General features: G+C 31.3%; 1 protein-coding gene across 2 annotated transcripts in view; it reads left to right on the forward strand.

Moving 5' to 3' along the window:
* The window catches only part of Sec5 (exocyst complex component secretory 5), a 67,150-nt gene that overhangs the window by 30,874 nt on the left and 10,267 nt on the right, over positions 1–26,009 (forward strand). For both annotated transcript variants that reach the window (XM_035369461.2, XM_035369460.2), the window contains exons 13-21: positions 726–892; positions 7,309–7,359; positions 7,476–7,639; positions 11,297–11,418; positions 15,101–15,174; positions 18,026–18,109; positions 18,205–18,317; positions 24,239–24,320; positions 24,431–24,547. In XM_035369461.2, coding sequence (XP_035225352.1) covers positions 726–892; positions 7,309–7,359; positions 7,476–7,639; positions 11,297–11,418; positions 15,101–15,174; positions 18,026–18,109; positions 18,205–18,317; positions 24,239–24,320; positions 24,431–24,547 — 974 coding nt within the window. The remainder of the gene's footprint in view (positions 1–725; positions 893–7,308; positions 7,360–7,475; positions 7,640–11,296; positions 11,419–15,100; positions 15,175–18,025; positions 18,110–18,204; positions 18,318–24,238; positions 24,321–24,430; positions 24,548–26,009) is intronic.

The following is a 26,009-nucleotide window of genomic DNA, read 5'->3' on the forward strand; positions in this document are numbered from 1 at the left end:
TATTTTAACTGCTTGGTCAATAATCTGTGATAAGAAGCTTCTATAAGTTACAGTATTACAACTGATGGTTATAATGTTTGAGAAATATTCAGTCAACTCATTCCTTGTTAATAATTGACTAGAGAAGCAAACGTTTAATGCGTGAAAACAGTAAAGGCAAAAAATTGAAGATTACTGATACACTGTTGTGCCAAAACTAAAGTTCTTTTGCATGACTAGAACACTAAGGGGACAAAAAGGAATTGGATAATTTCAATAAAAATTGGAAATGAATGGCAAAATATATAGAATTTGTAACTGACAGAACTCATCTGTAAAAATAAATTTTTTAGGTTGATTTTGCTAAAGATTAATAAACTTAACTACTTTTCCTCTTACCTAAGATTGATGAAGACATTAAAAATTTTTAGCGAAAATTACTTTTACATATTTCATACTTTATTAGATGGTAAAAGTTTATTCTAAGATTTTTAGGCTTACATTTGAATAAGTTCAGAAAGATCTGATAGAAAATTTAAAAGCACAGAGAATTGAGAATGAGAATTATTTCTCAAAATTTCTTCTATATTTCCAAAAAAATTTGGAAAAGCCTGTTCTGATGGAAAATAATTTTATAGAAATTTTATCTTAATGTTGTTTATTATATATAATTAAGAAAATAAAAAAAGGGTATTTCTTAAGCAAAAAGCAATCAATACTGATAAAGACATGTTTTATTATTATAGCTTCCTCAATGGCTGAAAACAGAGAAAATCTGACAAACCTTTCTCAGACTGATATGCCTCAAGTAGTTAAATTTATTGTAGATATTACAGATCAGTTCACTGAACATTTCCCAAACCTCTGGAAATTAGGACAAGCTTATCTTGGAGGGCAGCTACATATAAGAGAGGTAATATGAATAATGTTCAAAAGTTATTTATATTAATATTTCATTGAATAATGATGTTTTTAGTTAATCAATTTGAGTTTAGAACAAAATGAAAAAACTTTGGAATTATCTTTAATACAAATTATTTAGCATCATTAAAAATTAATTGTCAACTTGCATTGGTAATAACTTTTTCACATAATTTCTATTTAGTTTTTATTTAATCTTAGTCACAACATATTCAGAATAATATAAAAACAAAGAATATATTGCATATGTAACTGAGTCATATGCGTTAGGAACCTCCATTACCTAATTTTGAAAAAAAATGTGAATTTTATTCTCTTTTTAACATGCAAAATCACCTACAAAATGAAATATATATATAAAATTTCCTTAATTATCTTTTAGGAAGAATAGGAAAAAAACATGATCTTTAATGCTATTGAGGAAAAATATTTAAATTATGTGTTAGTGATGAAACATAATCGCTTCTTTTGGTTATTGATTATTGAATGGGGATTGATTTGTTCCCTTGATAAATCAATTAATCTCCATGCAATGACAGTAATTATTTTGTTTTTTTCTTAAAATCATTTATTATTTTACAATTAATTTTGTTTTTCCTTTAAAACATTTTGTCTTTTACAATTATTTGATTTTTGTGTCAATTAGTTGCTTACAAATTACAACTTAAATGTCAACATTTTAGTAGTTAGTCAATCAATTCAGTCATTGACATAGCCACGATATCACCCCAGAATCAATACCATACAAATTTTTCTGGTACACTGTGCATTTATCATGCCAATGTTTTTTTGAATTCTCATTTACCATTATTTTATATGATTTATTTGTCTAGCTATTCTTGACTCTAAGAAAAGTAAATTATTCTTTCCATACTAATAAACAATAATTTTAGTTCTTTATCTTATTTCATAGAAATGTCGTTCTTTCATATGGCATAGAAAGAGTGTATTAAAAATATTAATAAAAGATATATTTTTCACTTTCATTATGTTTGACAAACTGAGTTATAAATCATGAACAAAGCAAAAGTTCTTAATCATTTTACAGTATGGCAGTTCCAAAATAATGCTGAAAAGGGAAACAATCAATATAATAAAAGAAACACATTTAGTTTTATGGTGAATATTCTTATTCTTCAAGATTAATATTCGTAATGTATCAATAACAAAAGAATTTATAATTATTCATTGGTGTAGAAGTATATAATTCACCCAGATTTTTATAATTATTTTCAAGCATTGCTTTATTTTTAATTATATATTCTTTGTTTTCAGTTATTCTGAATATGTTTTGGCTGAGAATAAATAGCTATTATATACCAAAAGCAGTGGTGTAGCGAATGTAACTGGTGCCCTGGGTGCAACACCTTTCTGGAGCCCCTCCCCACAAAAAACATATACAGCCAAAAGTCGTTAATTCGGACACCCATAATTCGGAATGATCTATAATCCGGACATCAAAACTAAAAACTTTCTGCGCCATGCGCCGCGTTGACACATGCGCAGAGGCGTTCACGCGTGCGCGTAAGACCTTTTACGACTGCACATATGAGTGTGCGCAAGTGCAGAATACGTTTTCGCGTGCGTATTTTATGTATAATGGACGTATAAGCTAAATAATTATCTATTTCAGTTAATGTTGATGATTGCGTTGTTCCTTAATTTTCGAATTGCATCCGGCTTATTATTTTTTGCAGACTGTAAGAGCAATTTTATAAAAGTAAGCTTAAACTTTCGATTATATCAAATAGAATTTCCGATATATATTTGTTAATATGTAAAGGATCTAAAGCGAAAGTATGTTTTGAAATCCGAAATCTGTTTATCAATTTCACGCTGCTCGGCGGCGGGCGCGTAATGAATTGGAAGTTGATTTGTCAGCACTATCCTTATCTTCAGCGCAGATGTTTTTATTTTATTTGGCTTATAATTCCTTACCAAATGTAGTATTTCATCTCGATATGCTCTGTCTTTGATATGATTTAAAACAAGTTCCTCGTCATTATAATTCGCTTCCGATAGCGAAGAAAAGTGACAGAGGTTATTGAAAACAAAAAAATTTCGATTGACAAATTAGTCGGTGTTCTCGACACAGCAATTATAGGACTTGAACGGCGGAACTTTGTAACTGAACAAGAAATTATGTCTGTTTAATAGAATTAAAGAGAAAGTATTATCACATGAAACGAAGCAAAACTTAAACAACTTACATTGAAAGAAATGTTTAATAAAGTAAACAAATAAATATTAAGCTTTTTCTTTTTGCAAATTTTGATACCCTTTAGATCATAATTGTTCTTTATTTCATAAATTACGGTTTCATATTTTTAATTTTAGAATTTCTGCATGCCATCTTACGAGATTTAAACTAATGATCTATAATCCGGAAAAATCGATAATCCGGAATCGCCGAAGTCCCGACGAGTCCGGATTAACGGCTTTTGACTGTAGTAATATATTTAGAATATCCTCATAATAAGAATATAACAAAAATCATAAAAGAATACAGTGTTTACCTTAAAATACTATGTAATATACTACAACTAGTCACTACCTAACTATGCTTCTGCAATATTCTGTACTGTTTTTGTTATGAAGAGGCACAGAGCTTCAAATTAGGCTTTAGTTTGAGACACACACACACACACACACACACACACACAAAAAAAAAAAAAAAAAAAAAAAAAAAAGGAAAACTAGTTAGTTTACAAAAAGAAAACTAGTTTACAAAAAAAAAAAAAAAAAAAAAAAAAGAAAGAAAACTAGTTAACTCAAGATTAGGACTGGATTCTTAAATGTGTCTGTATCAGTGGAAAAACTGGACATACTGTCAGCTAGAATTAGTTAAAAAGATATTGTTTTACATATTTATATGATTGTTTTAAAAAGCATGCAGTTTTTAAACAATGAAAAAAGTTAATATATATGATATATAAGTAGATATATAATAATAATAAAAATATAATACATTAATTCAATTGATTATTATGTAGATATTTTTCTCATCTTTGACGAAGCAAATTTAGAAATTACTTCATCATTATTTTAAAATTTTGTTTTTGCACATTGAAAGTACTAGATAACTTTGGGTGATCTTGACCCATTGCTGATCGTAGATATGTCAAAATTAATTTTAATTTGCTTGAACGAATGTTCGCACCAAGGAATTGATACTGAAATACTGTATCAATTCCTTGGTGCGAACTCTCTCATGTTTGGAGAAAACATTTTCTCTATACGAGATTATAAGGGTAAGAAGCTGTAATGAAGTGCTAGGTTCAATTTTTTTTCAACTGTGGAGAAAAATCTTGCAGTCACACATTTCGACATAAAGTTCTGTTCCATTAAGGTTTGTTTTATATAATTCATCCAGATTTTTACAATTATTTTCAAGATCATTATCAATATTATCATTGTTTAATAAATTTCTAAATTTCCAAAGTCCAGTAAAAATCCAAATTTGGAAGTAATATCATTTAGTTGTGTAAATTGTGTATTTATTTCCTGCTGCAGACAATCAAGAATGCTTTCCATAATGTGAGAAATTTCACTTTTTTGGGGAAAGGCCAACATTTCTAGCTAATTCTTCGGGCATTTTTCAACATCTTCTAACATGGATTTTGTATCAATACTCCATTTTTCACCAATGGATTTCGCTTCTTCTATTGCCTCTTTACAGATCTCATCTCAAGTTTCTGCTAGTCCAGTCGATAATGATACAAGATCATGGAATGCTTCTCTGAAATTCATTTTAGGATCTTGTAATCTGAGCTGTACACGATCAGTTCTCCTCAAGATTTTATCTCAGAAATGGACTAAAGTTATGAAATAAAAATTCAGTTTATTTTGCAATAAAACTGCAGCTTCACATCTGGTGTCACTTATGATAGTACTGCCCTCTGCCAATTTTTCTAATAGTTCTAATTCTTCCAGCCCATCTACAAAAATGCTAATCGCTTGTGCTCTGGCACTCCATCATATGCATGCTTAACAATTTTAAAGTATTTTTTAATAATTCCCATCATAATGTTGAACACAAGGAAAAGACATGTTTTCAATTATTCCAAAACATGTTACAATGATTGTATATTTCTTAGCTGCACTAACTCTTACTAAATTTAATAACTGGATATCACAATTATAAATAATGCTGTATTATTTTTCTCATAATTCTTTGTTTAATGCCAGATATGTGACGTAACATCAAGGCAGCATTGTTATAACATTGTGACCTACAGTTTGTTAATGAAATCTGATTGGACTTTAATTTTTAGATTTTCAATTGAGGCTGCATTTTTAGCATGTATTTCAATAAATCCCCAAAAAGATTCTTTGATAGAAACTTTTGTATTGGTAAAATAAATATCTATATACCCAAAGACTTGCAACATTTATTCGCAATGAGCGATATCAGCAGTCGAATCAAATAAAAGTCTGTAAGCCTTATTTTTGATTTCATTTATTAGTTGATTTCAAACTGTGGATGCCAAAAGATGAATAAATTTATTTTGAATCTGTAGTGATAGGCATGAGATAGTTTTTGGTGTTTCCATGACATTTTTAACATGCTTAGCTATAGTAGTGGACCAAACTGAACTGCAAGTTTAAGTAAAGATAATAAATTTCTGACATTTGTACGATCTTGAAGCACTAGATTCTGAATATGATCACATAGAAAAAGAATTTGTATAATCAGATACTTCATACAAGCTAATATTAATTGCAATATATTTCGCCACAGTTCTTTTTCGATCTGTATATATTTGCTTCAAATGATTGGTCAATTTCCGTTTTATTAATTAATCTTCTTTCTGTTTCTTTTCAAGGTGTAAACGATTTTCAATCATTTGGACTTGGCTAATCAATTTATCTTTTTTCTTCCATTTATTAAAAGCACATGCTGTTACGAAAGAAACTGTGAATTTCATGTAATAAATAGTTAGCAATAAAAGCAGTATACTGCATTATTTTTGGTGAATATAATAACCAAGATCGGTTAATTTCAGTTTCTTCTTCATTATCGACCCACCAAGAAAGCTAAGATTAGAAGATTAGCTGATTTTGATATTAGCATTTAGACTGGATTCATTTTGAAATATGCTTGATCCATGTGAATAACCATTTCTGTGTGAAGTTGGTTTGTTATTATTGGAAGATCATTTGTGAATTTTAAGTAAGCAATATCTTTATTGCTTAGCTGCATAACTCCAGAATGTCTGGAATTACAGTGAGTGTTTCTGTTGCATTTTCTATACTTCTTATTAGATACGGACATGGATTTGGAGCTTCTGATGTACTTAGGCCCCCATCTTCATCATCCTCAGAGTCTTGTGTTCGTTGTGATATGTTATCACATAGAATTTTAGCAGCAGTAGGAGTCTTCTAACTTTTATTTTTGTAATTTTTTTTTTTTTTTTTTTTGGTTACTAAATGTGATTCTATTCTTATTCTGAAGTTCTGGGCTTCTTTTTCTTGCTGTAGTTTTCTTTTCGTATTCTGAGAATCACTAAGTTTTTTCCTTGGCATTGTCATGGTCTAAATAAAAAATTAATTTTTATTATATTAATTAAGATATTAATTTTGAACAATAAATAAAATATAAAAAGGATAACTTACTTTATTGTAGATTGCAAACAATCTATACTATTAAAAATCTGTGAGTATCTGTATGTCTGTTTGTTTGTAGCATTTTCTCCTCCGTAATGGCAGGGAATTGAGTTTCAAAAGAGTTCATGGGAAGCCATTTTGACCATTCTTAATTTGCATGACTTTAATCAGCTGAGGTATTAATTAAAAACTCTGAAAATGCTAATTTTCACCCTCATTTTTCCGAATGGCAAAAGTCTCACATGCTGGAGATGTGCTTTATTTTGAAAAGTGTTGTCACTGTTCAGTTTCAAATTGTGCTGTTTGTTCATAAAAAATTTGTAAGTTTTACAAAATACGAAATAAAAATAGCAGTGCCAAACATTTGATATATTATTCAGGATTCCAAAAATTTGTGGGAAGTAATTTGGACTATTCTCATCATCATACGACTTTAATCAGACGAGATACTAATTAAAAACTGTGGAAACACTAATTTTCACACTCATTTTTCCGAATGGCAGCAGTCTCATGCATTAGAGATAAAAATGCTTCATTTCATAAAATTTTTGCTACTGCTTGCTTTCGAATTGCCAAGCATTAAACATATTATTGTTATATATAAGGTCATATTCCGACGTTAAAAGAAAGCACATGTTTGCATGTGATGTCACTTGCTTGATACATCTCCTTGCTCCCCTTTGCTTTGCACTGATTGAAATAATAAGTGTTATAATTTTCTATTATTTCTAGTATCTTATGAAACATTAATGTTATTCTTATTTTTAAAAATTAATATGTATGTATATATTTTCTTTCTAGAGCACAGATAATGCTGATAAGCTTGGAATTCCAAAAAATATTCAATTTAAAGTAAGATATATGTCTTTAATTTACCTTTAAAAATGAAATTTGTTATAATGTTGTGTATTGATATTTGGGTAACTGTAATTTTATGTGAAAGAAAGCTTTTAAGTATTTATTTTCAGAACATGATTGTAGAAGTAACCAAGAAATTATGTTCTTTGATACGTATGGCTATACTGCCGGATACGTTGCATGCTTTGTCTGTTCATCAACTTCAGATTTTAGGTACCTGGCCCAAATCAGAAAATTTAACTCCTTGGCTACCATATTGTTTGAGAAGCATCAGGTATGCTACATTTGTTTGAATAATCTAGATTATTCTATATTACTGCATTTTAAATAGATTTTTACTGCTTTATTTAAAGTTTCACATGAAAATTTTATTATTATGCAATGATTGTAATTTTATTATAAATTCAGGTTAATGGCTTATAATAAATAATAAGAGCTGTGTTTGTAACTTCATTTGTTATTTTTTTCTGTAAATCTGCTACTTCATAAATATATCCAGTATATATTTACTGTATATTTCCATGTATGAACCAAAAATTTTTTGAACTTTTCCTAAATTTAAATTACAGGGGTCAGCTTACATGCGGATCTGTTAATCTTGCAGAAAATGTAGACACTTTTCCATTTGCCAGGCACAAATGATAAACCATTGAATGTCACACTTTTTTATTTATTTTCACTCATGTCCATAAATTAAGGATAATTCGGAGTCACGTGGAAATCGAACTCTAAAATAAATGTATCACCTGTAAAATCACTACACACATCTTCAAGAATCATATGCAAATTTCAGGAAGTAACCAGATGACACCGATGATACGTCACAATGATGAGAGTGTAAGAGAGTGATATATAAGGAATACAGGCAAAGAAGTATAATTGTTCGCAGGCGCTTTATAAGTCTTTCAGTGCAATAACCGAATAGTTTTGACACAAAGGACGCATTTGGAGGATTTTTTACGTGGTAGAATTATCGGCCGTCTGGAATGTGGGCGTACCCAACTGGAAGTATCAGATGAACTTGGACTTGCTCAGAGTGTCTTCTTCAGGCTTTGGCAACGATCCAAGATGATGGTAATGTGAGTAGACATTACAGCACAGGTCGCCCCAGAGTTACAACGCCGAATGTGGACCGGAATTTGGCAGTTACTGCCAAGAGAAAAAGGCGGAACACAGCCTCAGACCTGTCTCATCAGCTCTTTCAGCCACTGGTACGACAATTTCAAGGCAGACCGTGTACAGACGCTTAGGGCAGATTGGTCTATATGCTCGTAGACCTGTCAGGTGCGTTCCACTTACTGCAACTCACTGTTGCCTGCGGTTAGCCTGGAGTAAAGAGCATGCATTGTGTGGGTAGAGAGCATGCATTGTGTGAGCCCCACAAGAGTAGGCTTGTGTGATGTTTTCCGACGAGTCCAGGTTTAGCTTGCAATCTGATTCTCGCCGGACTTTCATATAGAGAGCTCCAGGTACCTGTTACCACCAAGAAAACATCATTGAACGACATCGTTACGGTGGTGCAGGAGTGCTCCTTTGGGGTGGAATTATTATGGGTTCCAGAACTGACCTGCATGTTCAAATTGAAACCATGACAAGCCAAATCTATCGGGACGTCATTCTGGAACAACATGTACATTTGTTTCGGGGCAATTTGTTTTTATGGATGACAACCCCCGTCCTCACCGTGCAAGCATCGTAAGCGAATGCGTTCAGTCAGAGGATATCACCCATATGGACTGGCCAGCATTCTCACCGGACTTGAATCCAGTACAGCAGGTGTGGGACATGCTTGGCCGACAAGTTGCAGCCCGTCAACCTCTTCCTACATGTCTACCGGAACTTCGGAGAGCATTGCTTTTGAGTGGTGTAATATCTCCCAAGATCAGATTGATAATTTGATACTCAGCAAGCCTAGGGGTTGTACGGACTGTATTGCATCGTCTGGGAGACATACAATGTATTAACAATCATACCAACCATGTAATATTGGCTTTTTGTAAATAGGTTTTTTTTTTGTAATTTGCTCCAGGGAGAAAAAATCTGTAATTTTTTTAATAATATCAAACATATAGCATCTTTTTTTGCTCTTTACTTTTCCTTTAATAAATAAGCTTTACAAATAAGTCAAATTTGGTTTGCTCTTCCTTTGAATGATTTTGCGTCATCCTTAATTTATGGACATGAGTGTAGTTTAAATTTTTTAGATTTATGAAAAAAATTATTTTAAATGTAATGAGTTATTTGTTTTATGAAAATGAGTTTTTTTATTTTCAAAATTGTCTGTTATGCTGTTTTGTTGCATCATAAACTTACAATCACAAAAAATAAAAAACAAAATCATTTTTATAACTGATATAAAGAATTATAAAACGCGTCTCAAAAAAAGATGTTTATTGAGTTGAAAATTCATATTTTCAATAAAATCAAAACAATATTTTAAAGATTCTTTCTTTATTCTTTTTGTGCGGATAATTGTTTCATATACTGCATGCACTCCTATAATATCCACCACTAATGTAATATCATCAAATCAAGATGTTGGCAAAATTTGTACCTAGCTTTCTCCACTCTAGAATTTGTTTTCCATTATGGAGAAACATCAAGCTGTTAGAATTTTCAGCAAATGCAAAGTTTGAAATTTGCAATATAAGAATTTCTCTTTGATCTCTATTTCAGATAAAAAATGGCATAAAATATAAGTAACACAGATGCTACAAACGAATGGAAAAAATATGCTAACTTCAGATAGAATTACCAGAATTAAAACTATCGTCATTGGCATCAGACGTTTTACTTTGCACTGATTTGATTAAAAAAATATTTCTCAAGTTTTACTTGCTCAGCAACATTTTCGCCCTCATGGGTACATGTCTGAACACTACAGGAATTTTTTTTTTTTTTTTTTTTTTTTCATTTTGTCTTGTATTTGGTTTTGAATTTTGGGTACATTTTTGAAGAAGAAATGCAATCTCTGACCATACACAGATTGTCTTATATTCAGAAATATGCAGTATATCATGAAACAAATGTTACATTCCAGTCTAAGAATTAAAAACTAAAACTATTCCCTTGGGAAGTTTTTTATAGATTTATATTGAGATAAATAGAATTTTATTATTAGTCCAAAGGAGGCAATTTGCCCAGGACTATTAATTTCGTTTTGGCATTTTGCATTGATTCACTTTTCAAATTGTTGCCACCATATATTATCACCCTGTATTATATTTAAAAAAATTAAATAATGAAGAATCTGCATAAATGTATGTATGTTTCTCACATTGTGATAATCAACGGTACCTAGAGCCATCAAATTTTGAATTACATAATTCTCCTGCGAATATGGGCATCTGGAAGCCCAAATTTGGAATTTGTTTTATTATAAATTTCATATTTTGTAAAACTATAACGAATATTTCATTAACAAACTCAACGATTTCAAAGTGAGCAATGGCAACGTAGTACAGTAAAAACATTTTTATCTCCAGCTTGCGAGACTGTGTGTTGGAAATTCTAACGATATGCTCATTTTAAAATTATTTTGCGATATTGCTGTTGAACTGAATTTTATAGTTTAAGTGCGAAGAACATGACATAATTTTAAAATCTGAAACCTGTCAATCTGAAATCTGAAACCTTTTGGACGTAATTTTAAAATCTAAAACCTGTCAAATTTTTTTTAATGTTTTCTTTATTTTATTTCTTTAGATTTAAAAAAAAATTTTTATTTTGCAATAATTGATACAATTTTCTAATAATTTCTGCATTATATCAAATGCGAAATTTTTCAAACTACTTATTATTTCTTGTTAACTATCTAATATGATGAATTTAATTTTAAAAGTGATGTATGCATTTCTGTAAAACAAAAGTTTTAGTTAAAGTTTTTAATATTTTGAATGGAAGAATATTAATTAACCTTTTTTCTACTTAGAAATTGCTATTCTGGAATTTTAAAACTTGACCTTCCTGAAGATATGATGATTGCTATACAGCAATTAATATTTGACCTTAAAGTTCACGCAATGAAGACATTATTTTCTCAAGCAGCGCAAGGTTTGGTTCTAACTTTTCTCTATAATGTTGCAATTGTCAAGTTAGTCAAGCAATTCCTTTAATAGTTGTTATATAGTTTTGAGCAAGAAGTGTTTTTAGCATTGCTGGTGTATCTAGAAAGACATATATTTGTTTCTGAATTCATAATCATTGTATGAGTGAATGGATCATGAATAAGATTTTATAGTAGTTCAAAAATGTGATTTCTTGTTAATAGTAGGTAAAAATTTTTTATGAAACTTGGTGAACACTTTTCTCCCAAATGTATTTAAAAAAGTGTTATAGCCTATCTCTGTTTTTCAACTTAAATTCTAATAACAGGAAATGAGTAAACTTCAATCACAAAAATAAAAAACAAGATTATTTTGATAACCGATAAAAAAAAATAAATTATGTCTCAAAAAAGATATTTACCTGTGTTTATTAAGTTTAAAATTCATATTTTCAATAAAATCAAAACAATATTTTAAAGATTCTTTATTCTTTTTGTACAGTTAATTGCTTCATATATTGCATATGTTCATATAATATCCACCACTTACGTAATATCAGCACTGAATTTTCATTCAAGGGGACCATTCACAAACAACATATAAATGAGACAGACATATAAACAAAATTTTAAACAATTTTTTGTACTTTCAATCTGTTTAAAATATTAACTATGTTTCAAGCAAATTTAAATAAATATTTAATTAATATTTTAACCAAGTAAACAATTTAAAAATTCTTTAATAATTAATATTTTAAAAATTATATTAATACAAATTTAATATTTTTAAAATCATAAGAATGCAAATTTCTATATGTAGTTGCATAAAATTGAAAACAAAATTAACTCAAGTCTTTGTTCCTGATGCATCTTATGATTCTGAATCTTAAGTAAAGCATCATGAATTGAAGTTAGTTCTTGAAATGTTTTCTCACTTGTACTATTACACCCAAGGGTGTCAATGCAGTAGACAGCATTTTGAAAAGAACACGGGATTATTTCTTCATCTCTTCTACTTAAATGTTCATCTAGTAAAATTAATCAGTTCTTGAACTGTGCATAAGTATGATGTCATTACATTACTGTTTACATATCCCTTGGTAATGTTCCCAGTAGTTTCCAGTCTTCTTCATCCGTAATTAGTTTCAAAATCATTTTCATCTTCAACACTTTCATTTTACTCTGGGTTTGAAAATCCCTTTTTCATGAAGCAATTTTTAACTGCTTGTGGTTTTACTTCAGTTCATGCAGGTTAAATCATATTCATAGCCACAAAATTTAAATTTTTCTGTGTATTTTCGGTAGTTTTATTTTGAAGTGCTATTTGTATCAGCCTTTGACTCTAGAACATTTTCAAATTCTTACTGACACTCAGATCTAAAGGTTGTACTCCACTAGTTCACATTTTGCAAGAAATCTGTCGTTTGAGATGGGCTGTATACAGATTGATAAAAAGTAAAATTTTGTGATTTTGTCCTCTCATAGTTTTGTCTATTTTCTTGAGCTATTCTGTAAAAGTGTCTGTAGTAATCCATGCTTTCTTAACTTAATATATTAGTATCAGAGTTTTAACTAGTTTGAAGCATCTTTTGTTTTTGTAAGTTTTCTATAACTACAGGAGTCATTTTGTCTTCATCAACATTTGCTCCAAGTAAAACAGTGAGATGTTTTGTACTTTGCTTAGCTCTGTGACTCTAGTCACCTTTGAAAGCTAGTGTTCTTGCAGGTATAAGTTTAAAGAGCAGTTTTCATCAACATTAAAAATGTCTTTTAATTCATATCCATCTACGGTGGATAAATTTTGAACCACTCTTCAACCAACTCAGCACGAATGCTTTTGATTCTCATTTTAATGCTGCAATTTAAGTTTTTGCAGCCATCTAGTTTCAAAAGCAAGCTTCATTCACATTCAATCGAAGTACTATTTCTTTTGACTTCTCGGTTAACATGGGGCTGTTCACCAGAATATTGGATGGATGACATTGAATGAAAAATTTTAGCAAGAATGGTTTCAACTTCTGGAAACTTTCCATTTGAATATGTAATTTCATTGAAGTGAAATGTCCATAATATTCTGTTTCCCCCCTATCATAAACAACTGTTTTTAATGTTATCACAGGAATATTCAGTTTCTTTGCAAACTCAACTTTTGTCAAATCAAATCATCTGATTCTTTGAAGATTTGAATTTTATCTTTTAACAAAAGTGCCTTTCACCTTCTTGACATTTTTATCAGTTTATTCTGCTCCACCTAACCTAATTTACTTAACACAGTGTCATGTTCAGAAGAGAAAACTATATTTATTTTTCCTTTCACATAGCCCATCTATTCATGAATTGCTTTTCGACTCCTGTATCAGATTGCGATACCTCATGCCTTTGTTTTTTTCTCCTATCTCTATTTCTGGAAAAAGTACCTGAACTGAGAGACTGCAAAATGTAAAACTAATGCAGTGCAATGTATAACCAAAGTTATTCAATGTGTAAAAGAACTATTTTACTCTTAAAAAATAGAACTGATTCAGAACCAAGATGAAGCAATGTATAAATATGAAAGATGTTATAAACGAGTTTTTTATAAATAGGGTAGGCACTGTATATACATAGGAATTTTAGGTACTTTTTAATTACCTGCACCTATCTTGAAAAGTTGCTAGCCATTAGTTACTTATTTTTTGTCAAATTAAAATGTTAAAGGTAACAGCAATTTTTAGAAATAGTAGTGCACTATGAATCACAGAAAGAGTAAATGATTAATGAACTTAAAAAAAAATATCCATAGTAAAACATATATAACACTATTATCTGTATAGTAACCCTGTGGAATATGTTATCTTGTATTATCCCCAAAATCGTTAGAGAATTGCACAAACTTGGCATCATTCTCAACTTGGCCCTGCATATACTGTTGCTTTTCCCTTGTAAACAAAAATCTGCTTTTGTTTAAAAAAAAAAAAAAAAAAAAAAAAAAAAAAAAGAGAGAATTTCACAAATTCAGCATTCTGCACAAAATTTGATCATTTAAGAAAAAAAGCTTTATGGAAATGCAAACTTTTGCATTCTGTATTGCTGAATAAAATACTATATTTCTGAAGTAGTAGTGTAATGCTTTCTTTCTTGTGAGTCGGCAAACTCTGCAGTTTGATTACAATTTCTTACAAGAAAAAAAAAGTTGTTCTGGAATGCATTACAAACATTCCTTTACTTCTTACAAGGAAGTAAAAACGGACTATCAAATTTGAAGTCAAAATTCAGAGCTCATCTACTGCATGTACATGTATATCTGGGCTGCCAAATGAGTACATTTTGGTAACTTTATGAATTACCTATTTTGTATGGAGGGTGTGGAGTGCAGATGATTAGAAAAATCTAAATTTTGAAGTTGTCAATATATATTTTGAAAGCACATGCTTAAAGCTACATGGGTACTAAGAACTTTGAATTTGCTGTGTAAAACATTTAATTAGTTTTATCCATCTTTTTTTGTACACATTTTTTATCCATCAAAAGTTATCACAGGGTTTTCGAGAAAGAATAAATGCAAATAATTGAACTTAAATACGGAACCATCCATGTACTGTTTTTGCCTTGAATTGTGCACTAAAATTTTTGGATAAAAATATGAACATTGCATAAGCATATATAGTATTTATACCTGCAAAATGTATTGATGTTTGAAAAATGTTTTAGACATCCAGCATTTGGATGAGCGTGAAACATGGGTTGTAGAAATAGACGATAACAATGGAGGTACTACCCAACTAGTAAGTTTTTTAGAAACATACTATACTTGTACCACCATTTGTTTGTTATTTGTATAAGCAGCTGTGATCGGTGCAGAGTTTTTTTCGTTGTTTACTAGGAAATATTTTGATGCATTTTTTATATCACTTCTATGTGTGTACACCTAAAAATTATCTACAAGCTTCTTTTCTAGTGTAATTTGCCATAATGTAGATAAAATTAAGTTTCTTCTTAATTAGGAGCTATTTTATATTATTAGTGTATTAGACTTTAAATAATAAATAATCTTTTCCTGCAATGCATGCATGGAAAGTTTGTTATGCCAAATTTTTTTGAGAAGTGGAGCTCTTTTTGCAGTAATACTGTAAGAGTCTTTAAAACTTTTTTAATCTAAGAATGTGAAAGCAGTAGCAAGAATTACATTAGGACCACACTTTTGGGTTTAACATTCCTGCTAGTATAGTTTTTTTTCTGTGTACCTATACAAGGTATCAATGGTAAGGAGAATTTTACTATTTTTAATAATATATAGTAGTATGTTAAAAAGAACTATGCTATTATATTCTGAAATGATATTATGAATTTTGTATACATGTAAATAGTTTTGGTAAAATTATATGTGAAATTCTAGTATTTTGTGTATAATGTAATATGAAATGCTTGCAAGAGACGATGCTGTGCCAGAAAAATAAGAATATAGAGGCATGTCTATTCAGCATTGATTAAATGGTTGTCTCGCTAATTTTGTGAGATATCGCCAACTTGGAAATGCTGTTGGTGACTAATTTTTGTTGCCAAATTTTACAAGAAATCATGAAACCTGGCGATATTTTGGTCTGGTCCCTGTGTAACTGTATTTGGTATTGTGATTGAATAAATGTAATTGATCCCATTATGTAACTGTAACCATATCCGGCCCTCATATGCTTTCCAGTAATTTTGAGAAGTGGAAGCTAATAGAGATTTCTCAGTGAATTGAGGGAGTGTTAAGATGGGAGAAAGCATCAGTTTTCAGTTGTTTGCTCAGAGCGACTTTAAAATATTGAGATATTGGTGAGAGCTTTAGGTGTATTTTGGATTGCATTGTGTTTAACATTCTTAGTAATTTAGAGCCTAAGTACTGATAGTGCTTTGTGATACTGAGAAGAGCTGTACAAGTGCTTTTCTGGAAAGTTCCAGAACTATAAAATGTTTCTTTTGCTAAAATAATTTTTATCAATAAACATTGGTTCTGTGTACATTCAATCTGTTATGAACCCATACACATGCAACAATATGATTGATGTGATAAAACAATTTATTTTCTTAATGTAATACAAATGCTATTATTATGTTTGAACAGATATAATTAATTTATTCCCAATAGCAATGTAGGGCATCTTCAAAAACTATATTGATATCAAATAAAAATAAAAAATTTATATCAGAGGTATGAAATATATTAAAAAGTAGAGGATAATCTAAGAAGGCCGTCAACATCTTTGGATCCTGATTACGCACCCAGTGTTTCATCTAGACAGCATCGCATGACAAGTCAAACCAAATTAAATGATCTAGTGATAGAGTTAGATTTGCCAAAAAATAAGGCAGAACTGTTAGGGTCAAGATTAAAACAGTGGGATGTTTTGGAAAATGATGTAGGGATAACTCATTTTCATACTCATCAGAAAGATTTGATGCCATTCTTCTGAATAAGACTTAAATTTTTGCAAGGATGTAAATGGTTTATTCAGAGCTATTAATATAAATCATGAACTGGATGAATGGAGGTTGTTCATAGATGGTTCAGTATTAAGCTTAAAAGCTGTTCTGATCATATTGTAAACAATTTACCATCGATTCTTCTTGTACATGCTCTTCACATGAAAGAATGGTATGAAATTTTGAAGAATCTCCTAAAGTGCATCAAATACAAATACTGTTTACGAGTAGTTACTCTTTTGGTAGAATTGCAGCAAGAATACACGAAATTCTTCTCTTTTTTGTGTGAATGGGATAGTCAAGGGCAGATCATTTTAACTGCTAGACAGTCCTTGGAACCAGGCAAAAATAAGTTCAAAATGTGTCATTGATTCACCCAACAAAGATATTGCTATCACCACTACACATAAAATTAGGGTTAATGAAGAATTTTGTGAAAGCAATTGATAAAAATGGCCGGGCATTTTTATCTTTGAGGGAAATTTCATAGGCTAAGCAAAGCAAAAATAAAGGAAGGCATTTTTGTTGGGCCACAAATTCAAAATCTCTTCAAGGACGAATGTTTTGAAATCTGTCTCAACAGGTGAGAGAAGAATGCTTGAATAAATTTTTGACAAGTAGCAACTAACTTCATGGAAAATATGAGGTCTGAAAACTACACTGAACTTGTGGAGGAACTGTTGTTATCATATAAGAAACTAGGTTGCAACATGTCTTTGAAAATACATTTTCCCCAGATAGCTGTGGTGGGGTTAGTGATGAATACAGTGAGCACTTTCACCAGGACATTGTAGAGATGGAGGGGGGGGAAATGGAAAATGGAGCCCTTCCATGCTTGCTGATTATTGTTGGACACTTGTTAGACATGCTCCAGGTGTAATATATCACAGTGTTGCAAAATGAAGTGTTAGAAAAGCACTTTCGAATAATTTTTAATAAATAATGTATGTTTAAAAATGTATTTAAAAATTAATAAAAAAATTTAAATAACTTTTGAATTTTAGTGTTATTTTCATATTTAACACCGTAATTTCCATGTAAAAACATATTTTATATCATGGTTACCAACAAAATGTTCAAATTTGTTGTCCAGTGATAATTTATTACTTTAATTTGAAGTTTATAAATTATATATATACTCTTTGTTAATTTTCAAATACTTTTTTGTAGCCTTTATTGTTTGAAAACAGAGTTGTGGAAACACTGCAGCTTGTTCGAGAGACTGTTTTACAATGTGGACCTAAAGAATCTGATGTAAGTTAATGCAACCACTTTGAATAGGTCAATTTCATTATTTTCTTACTTGAAATATGTTAAAAGTGTTATAATAATGTCTTTTACACTGATAGATATTTCTGCAAATAAATGTGCAAGCTGCTGTGAAGCAGTCTTCTCAGAGTCTTTTACAAGCTTTTGCTAGTTCATTGGAGAAAATGGCCCAAGCAACAAAAGCTAATGACAAGTATTGATATATTTTCCTTTTTTGCCAATTGATTTTAGAAAATTATTAAACAAACTAGCTGTGCAAAACTAGAAACTGAATTTCTCACCTTTTGGTCTATAGATGAATGCTTTATTCATAGACATAAAATTCTAGTCTAGCTAATTGAAGAAATATAATGCCAGTGAATGATCTACAGTACCTACTGTACAAAAGTACAAGGTCTGTAATAAGGTACAAGGTCTGTAAATAAAATAATGAGATTCCTTCCAGGCACACTTTTATTTATATCTTCATTACAAATTCGCCCAATCTCCTTCATGTAGTTCCCTTTGAAAAATGACACTTTTTTTAAGATGTTGTTCCTACTCTTCAGAGCAGTACTAGAATTCTGAAATTAAAATGTCTTTCAGCTGGTCTTTAATATTTTCTGTGGTTCCAAAATGCTGTCCCTTCAAGTAAATTTTCACTCTGTGGAACACAAAAAATTTGCAGAGACTAAGGTCTAGTCAAGTGAATATTAAGCTGCGTTCAGATGGCGGCATAAAGAGCACTAAGGCATAGTCATAAGGGCATAAAATATGGGAGTTCCGTTCACACTTTCGAGACAGGGGTCTAAGCTGTGACCAATGAGAGAAGCTAAATTTGCAGATGCGTAGATGTGTCTACACATTTTGCACGCTGTTTTCTAGCTTGATTGATTTCCTGCGCTCGCTCTGCTTGTTTTGTGTCATGGCTTTCTCAGCTCACCACAAAGTTCTGTGTAAAGCAGTATGGAATATTTCTGCATTGTACTGTAGTACTCTCTATACTATAAACATGCATATTTATATGTATAAAACCTTCTTCAATTTTTATATATAATTTCTCTTAGGAGAAATACGATAGTCTAATTATACCTAATTAAAAAAAAATCTTGAGGATAAGTGACAGATAGCCTGTGTATATTTTTCCATTTTGCAGGTTGTGAAAGCAGTTAAGTGGAAAACGGTACTTACCATACATTAAGTTTTTTTTTAAAATTTTCAATCAAAAGGAACATGTTTCTGTGCTTAGAACTCCTTATTCACTGTCACTGTTGATCACTTACAGTAATTGGCTGCACTACCAGTATCAATTATCACTAATACTAGTGTCCCACAACTAGTACAATACTACGAAACGTTCATCCAACAATGTGTTTTATACTCAGTTATTAAATACATTTGCTGTGTTGCCAGTTGTTTGTATACATCTCTTTCTACTAATTTGCATGTATAAGCCACACCCCTGAATTTCATATGTTTTTTCTGAAAAAAAAAAGGGGGGGAGGGGGTTACACTCGAAAGACTACAGTACATAGTGAACACTAACTTTCAGGAATTTTTGTGGATAATTCTGCAAACTGATATGTTTACATCATATGAGTAATTGAAATTAAACTCTGCTGTGCTGTGAGATGTCATAGATGTAAGTTTCATCCACGTCTGTTGTCAGAAGTAATTACTTTTAATGATTTTTCATTTGCTGACAGATTATGACAATTCTTCACTCACTGGCAGACATGCATATTAAAGCATCCAAAAGAGTTTAATTTTAACATATGCTGTCATTTCTATTTACCATCAATATCTCAAAAGTAATTTCACATTGACAAATTTTAGGTACCCAAGTCTTCAAATATAACAAAATTATAAACATTTGTACCTTATCCAGGAATTTCTACCAGAGAAATAGCATGAATTTAATGATCAAAATTCCACTCAAATGATAGTAATAAAGAGTTTATAATAATGATAACAAATACTATTCATTAAATTATAGCCTATGTTATGAATTATGTGTGCTATTAAGTTTCATTTAAAAGTAAATTCCTTTCATGGAGAACGTAATTAAAAAACAGAACAGAACATCAACAGGAGACAAAACTGTCTAGGCTGTTGTTTTAAGGATATTTCACTACATTTTTCCTTCTTGGATTTCATAAGAGCATTTTCTCAAAAGATTAACCTTTTATTACTTATACAAAGCTTACACCATTGAATTGACTATTGTGACTATTCTTAAATAAGTGAAAAAATTTTTTTTCTTTTTTTAAAAGTAATATTTTTACTAAAAAAAAACCCAGCAGATTCTTGATATTGATTTGATGTTTTAGTAAAATTAATTCATGAAGTAATAAGTTTGGAAAGAAATCAATATTTCAGAAAATAAATAATTAAAATAAAATAATAATAAAAAATATATTCTTAAACACAAAAATAATTAAACAGGAAGAAAATGATAGTAATAATTTACACAAAAATAATAAACAGAAAGAAAGTAATAATAATAATTTACACAGAAAGAATAAAATTTTTGCAAGCATACATTTTTTAAAGAATTTTCATAATAAAATGAAAAATAATGATGGGATCAATCATCTACAGGATTATACACAGCGTGCATGATCCTGAGCTTAACTTTCGCTTATTTATTGTGAACATATTTTTCAATTTATTGGGAAAACTCGTTAAAAATGCATGTCATTATCGTAGATTTCTTGCGAGATCAACTCATTATTTCGTTCGGATATGATTTATAACTCATTCGGATACAATGTGCTCCATATTAAAAAAAAATGTCGTTTTCGATGTAACAGCGAAATGATCTAAAGGAAGCCACTTCGTTTTAGCTTTGCTCTGCTTGGTCGACTCTTGTCCCAACCTCTGCGTAAAGTTTAAAACTTGGAACTTTGTGCCGCGAACCTTAAACCAGATTATGTGATGTAGCACAGACTGGTTGCCTTGGCAATGCAGCTTGGCTTTAACCACTTATGCCCTTTATGACCCCATCTGAACACAGCCTTAAGGCTGAGGGGTGACAGGAATGCCTTTTTGATGGTGAAGCATACAAGTCTGATGTCCAGCCTCGTGTGAATCAATTTAACATTTCTGAAATTAATCTCGCTGTCTGTTGTCGGTTTGACTATACAGGATCCCTGATTTTGTTCAGATTTTTATCTTTTTTTTTTTTTTAATTGAAGGCCTTCTGAAATAGAAATCATCTTCAGTTGATTCCCATCCTTCTGAAAGCTTTAAACCATCTAAGACATGTACTGTTAAGAAAGCAAAGTTTCTAAAGGTCTTGAGAATTTTTGAAATTTTTTTTTACATTGTACATCAGTTTGAAACCAAAACTGATGGTGTATCATAACTCGGATTATTCATTATTGTGACCTATGAAAGAACTAGCTCTGTAAGAGTTTGATCTTGGTATTCTGTAAAAAGCAACCACTCTCACTTGCCATGTGTAGTGTTATATGTTCAGTTGCAAGCTACCCTTAATAGGGCCGTCATTGAGTCAAAGAGAGAAACCTGCTGAAAATTTGTTGAAAATATTGACTTTAGAAGAGATGGCATCAAAGCCCATAAATTTCTCTCAAGGGGGCAAAGGGAGGAAAGGCCACATATGGGAATCTAAGGTCTTTAATGGCAGAACTCTGATCAGCCTGGCCAAAGTAGTCAACTGTTTGTGCAAATACTATGCCTCTCATAGCTCTCTTAAAGTCAATATGGAGGATCAAAGGGAAATCCTGAGGAGAACTACAAGAACCCATCCAACAACTTCAGAAGTGATAAGATGATAGAGGTAGCTATGGGCCTCTGTCACTCATCAGCACATGCTTGAAAATAGCAGAAAAAATGGTTTAACTCAGGCTATGAAATTTCTTAGAGACAAAGGGAAAAATCAGTGAAAAGTAGATGGGTTATCCCCAACAATCAATCAAATTATCAAGTTCACACATGCGGCCAAAGATGGATTCCATCACAAACAGTCTACTTTGCCTGTCCTGATTGATTTCAAAGTGGCCTACCACAAAGTCTAAACAGTCTCCTCCTATGTAAGCTGAGAGAATACAAGGTGACAGAAAACATGCTGAAATGGATAATTTTCCTAGTGCAATGCTTGATCCGAACAAAACACGTAAATGCAACATCACAATGTAAGCAACTAAGGCAAGGCCTTTGATATGGGACCATCTGCAGCTTTCTCCTTTTCAACATTATGCTAGATGACATAAGGATAGCAGTTGAAAAGACACTGGTGTCTTGTACCTTTTTTTGTGTAAACGATGTTATTCTGTGGGCTACCACTAGAAATACCACCCAGCTTGACAAAACCCTCAACACAACTCTAAAATACATTGCAGAATGTGCAAATTATAATAAAATGATTATAATGAAATTATAATAACCACATTGAAGATACTGCTGAATGTGCACATAATACATTAAATCATCTCATATGGCTCACTGGGATAAGTGGGGCTGCACAAAAGATGTTCTGACAACTGCCTATAAAACATACATCAGACCAACTATGGACTATGCATACGAAGTGATCTCCCTCGCCAGCAACCCCAACCTTTAAAAAAGCTTGACAAGGTTCACAACAATGCGCTGAGGCTTATAACCATTGGTGCTTTTTCAACTCCAATAAGTGCAATGGAAATACAAACAAACATCAAACCTTATGAAACAAGAAGAAACAAGCTCAGTCTTAAATTTTGGGTAAAGTCAAGATGCATCGATCTTATACATTGGGACAGCTATAGACCAGCCAGTGTCAGATTCAAGACTCAAGTGACCTCATACTAGACGCTGAACAATTAAAAATGAAGTACAGGTTTAACATGGGCACACCAGAGCCGCTCAGACATCATCAAACTGTCTTCCCAGCATTGTTTATAAAGCACATGTCCCTCCTGCAGCAGACAGTGCTTAAGTATACAGCAATACCTGAAGAATTTAGGAACTCGGCTCTTGAAAAATCCACTCAAGGTACCTTGAAAAAAAGTAGCTACAAATACTGACAGATCCAGGATAAGCAGCTGTGGAAAGTAAGCAGGGGTGCACTGCAAACTCTTTGAACTCTGTGCCGTAGTCGGTATAAATATGAGCAATTATAGTAGGGAGATCATAGCAGTCCACATGGCAGCTAAAAAAATAAAATGGAAGAGTAAAATCAGTGTTTGGCGTGTAGCACTGATTTGCAAACAGCCATCACTGCTCTTTGTAACAACACGGCCACCTACTGCACTAAGATCCACCATGGATGTCAAATCCTCACCAAACTTATCACTGATGGTTGGATTGTCCAACTACAATGGATTCCAAGTCATGCTGGTATCCATGGGAATGAATTAGCTGATGAGTTACCTAAGAAAAGAACAACCCCCCCCCAGAAATTTGACAGAATAACCTGCCTAACATCGGCCAAACACATCATTGTTGCCTCAGGTAAGAGCAAAATCAAAAGAAAAAAACATGTCAAGAAAAGAAATGGGAGATATTTTTTTTTTCAAAAGGTCCCATTTCAAAGATTCTACCCAGACCAGTTGTTGTGGCAGAATTTAGGAGCATTACTGAATCCAAGCTAACTTGCACTGCTTTGGTTTAGTGGACAGTGTTACATGCTCATTCTTTTAGGATGGAAGAATGGACGGAGATCATTTATGAAGATGCAGTGAGCTTGCCAATACATCATTCTTGCAGTGTACCATCACATCCAGCCTATACTGGGAAGCTCGTTGCCAAATAGCAGAACTGACAAGGCCTGGCATTGGCTAAAGTAATTTAAGTAATGTTCAGTCTCTTAAGTTTGTTTACAAATTTTAGACCACAAAATACATTCTCTTTTATCTATGAAATTAAGATTTTCTGACAATTTAATTGCCCCATTAATAGTGATGTCACTGTAAAAGTGTGCACTAGTCAAGAATCAATCTTTCAGTGTACAATCAAATACTTTGTTCATAAGTTTTCATGTTTCAGCTGTTCTTACAAACTATTACGAAAATTTTTAACTGCATTAAAAATTAGATGTAAAATTAAAAAATAAATAAATTAAATAATTGATGATTTGGTAAAATTTATTCTAAATATACTAACAAATTTGATTGAAATATTCTTTTTCTTTAGGTTAAATAAGCAAATTTCACCCAGAATAAGTTCTATGAACCAGTCCATGTTTATGGATGAAGAAACAGATATCCCATCTGATGTAACTTTTTATTATTATTATTCCTTTTCAGTAAAATTTTCAAGTTTTGAATTTCATTGCTGTTACTTGCAGAATTACTAATTTGGAAAATTCTTTTGTAATATATATAGGATGCAAAGTGTCTTATTATTTTGAGTAACTGCAATTATACAATTAAAAGTATCATACCAAGGCTACAAGACAGTTTTATCAAGTATGGCTATCCTGACATGCAGCTTGTCATTAAGGTAAAATTTGTTGATATGCTTATAAAAATAATTTTCTTTTTATAATTCAGCACTGCATTTAAAAATGAAGTTTTCCTGAAGTTTCTTTTAATAAATATGTAGTCTGTGTAAATTTTTTTTTATTTTATATATAATGGTAATATAAAATTTTGGGTTAATGTTTTTAATATGCTTGTAGATATTATCTTAATCGTGTATGGAAAATTTGTAATTGCTTATGTCAGTGGTCTTAAATTCACGGATTGCATGCAACTAGCAGGTCATGAATACATTTTAATAATGTATTTGTTGCAAATATGATACTTTATAAAGACAAAGATATGGACTGATCTTAGGTACATGACTGCTACTGAAAGAAGAAAAACGTTAGAATGAATAGGTTGGGACTTTGCTACTATATGTGTTAGCTTAACTTACTTTGTTTAAGAAATATTCTTCACTTATGTTAATAAATCTTTATTCTCGCATTACTTACATATCACTGAGATGGTATAACTGGAAAATACAAATTATTATGCACACTTCAGGGGAAAAAAAAAATTACCATTCAAAAATACTTTGTTATTGTCACTCAGGAAAATATATTAAAAAAAAACCCGTTTACATTCAGGCATCCTGATTTTTGTTATGATCTTGGAACATTAAGAACTTATACCTGCAAAAAATTAAATCTGTAATATTAAAATCTAAAGTTCGAAAGTCTTTAACTGTTATATAGTTTCACCGTTATTTTCTAGACTTTTTCCATGTCCTAGTTTGAGTAATATGCAACGTGTTGTTATCGTTATCCCCAGCAACACTTATGTCATCACCATCATCATCGTCCTTCTCTGATTCAGTTTGACACTGCCATGCCTTTAATTGTCTCACATGAGCTGTCATACTAAAGACACGTCCTTTCACCTTCTCTTCTAATTGAGTCACTCTGTAGGTATCACTTTGCAAAACTTCTGTAACTACCAAAGGTCCTCGATACTTTTGTTGTGTTTTGGTTGATTCTTCAGTTGATTTAGGTACTCTTCTCATAACTACTATTACTCCTCGTTCGAATGTTCGAAATGTTTTCTTCTTGTCATAATTTGCTTTCATTTTCATCTGCATATCTTCAATTCTCTTTCTAGCTTCATTCTGTTAGATTAATGGATTCTCCTATTCATTTGCGTCTTCATCTGTAATCAACCTCATCAATCCGTTGTTTAATTTTGGTGAATAACCGTGAAGCATTTCAAAAAGAGGTTTTAATTGTAGTCTTATTTATCATATTATTTAGATTTCTTTCGCATTCCTTAATCTTTTTGTCCCAGTTCCTCCAATTCAGATTTTCTGTACTTATTTTAATCGTAGCCAAAATTGTTCGATTTGCTCTTTCCACCATTCCAATACCACTTGGATGTTGAATTGAATTGAGCATATGACTGATTCCATTATTTGGACAGTACGCTCGAAATTCCTTCGCTGTGAA

The sequence above is a fragment of the Stegodyphus dumicola genome, chromosome 6 (assembly GCF_044657685.1).
Source record: "Stegodyphus dumicola isolate Sdum_Otavi_A_Nest chromosome 6, ASM4465768v1".
NCBI lineage: Eukaryota > Metazoa > Arthropoda > Arachnida > Araneae > Eresidae > Stegodyphus > Stegodyphus dumicola.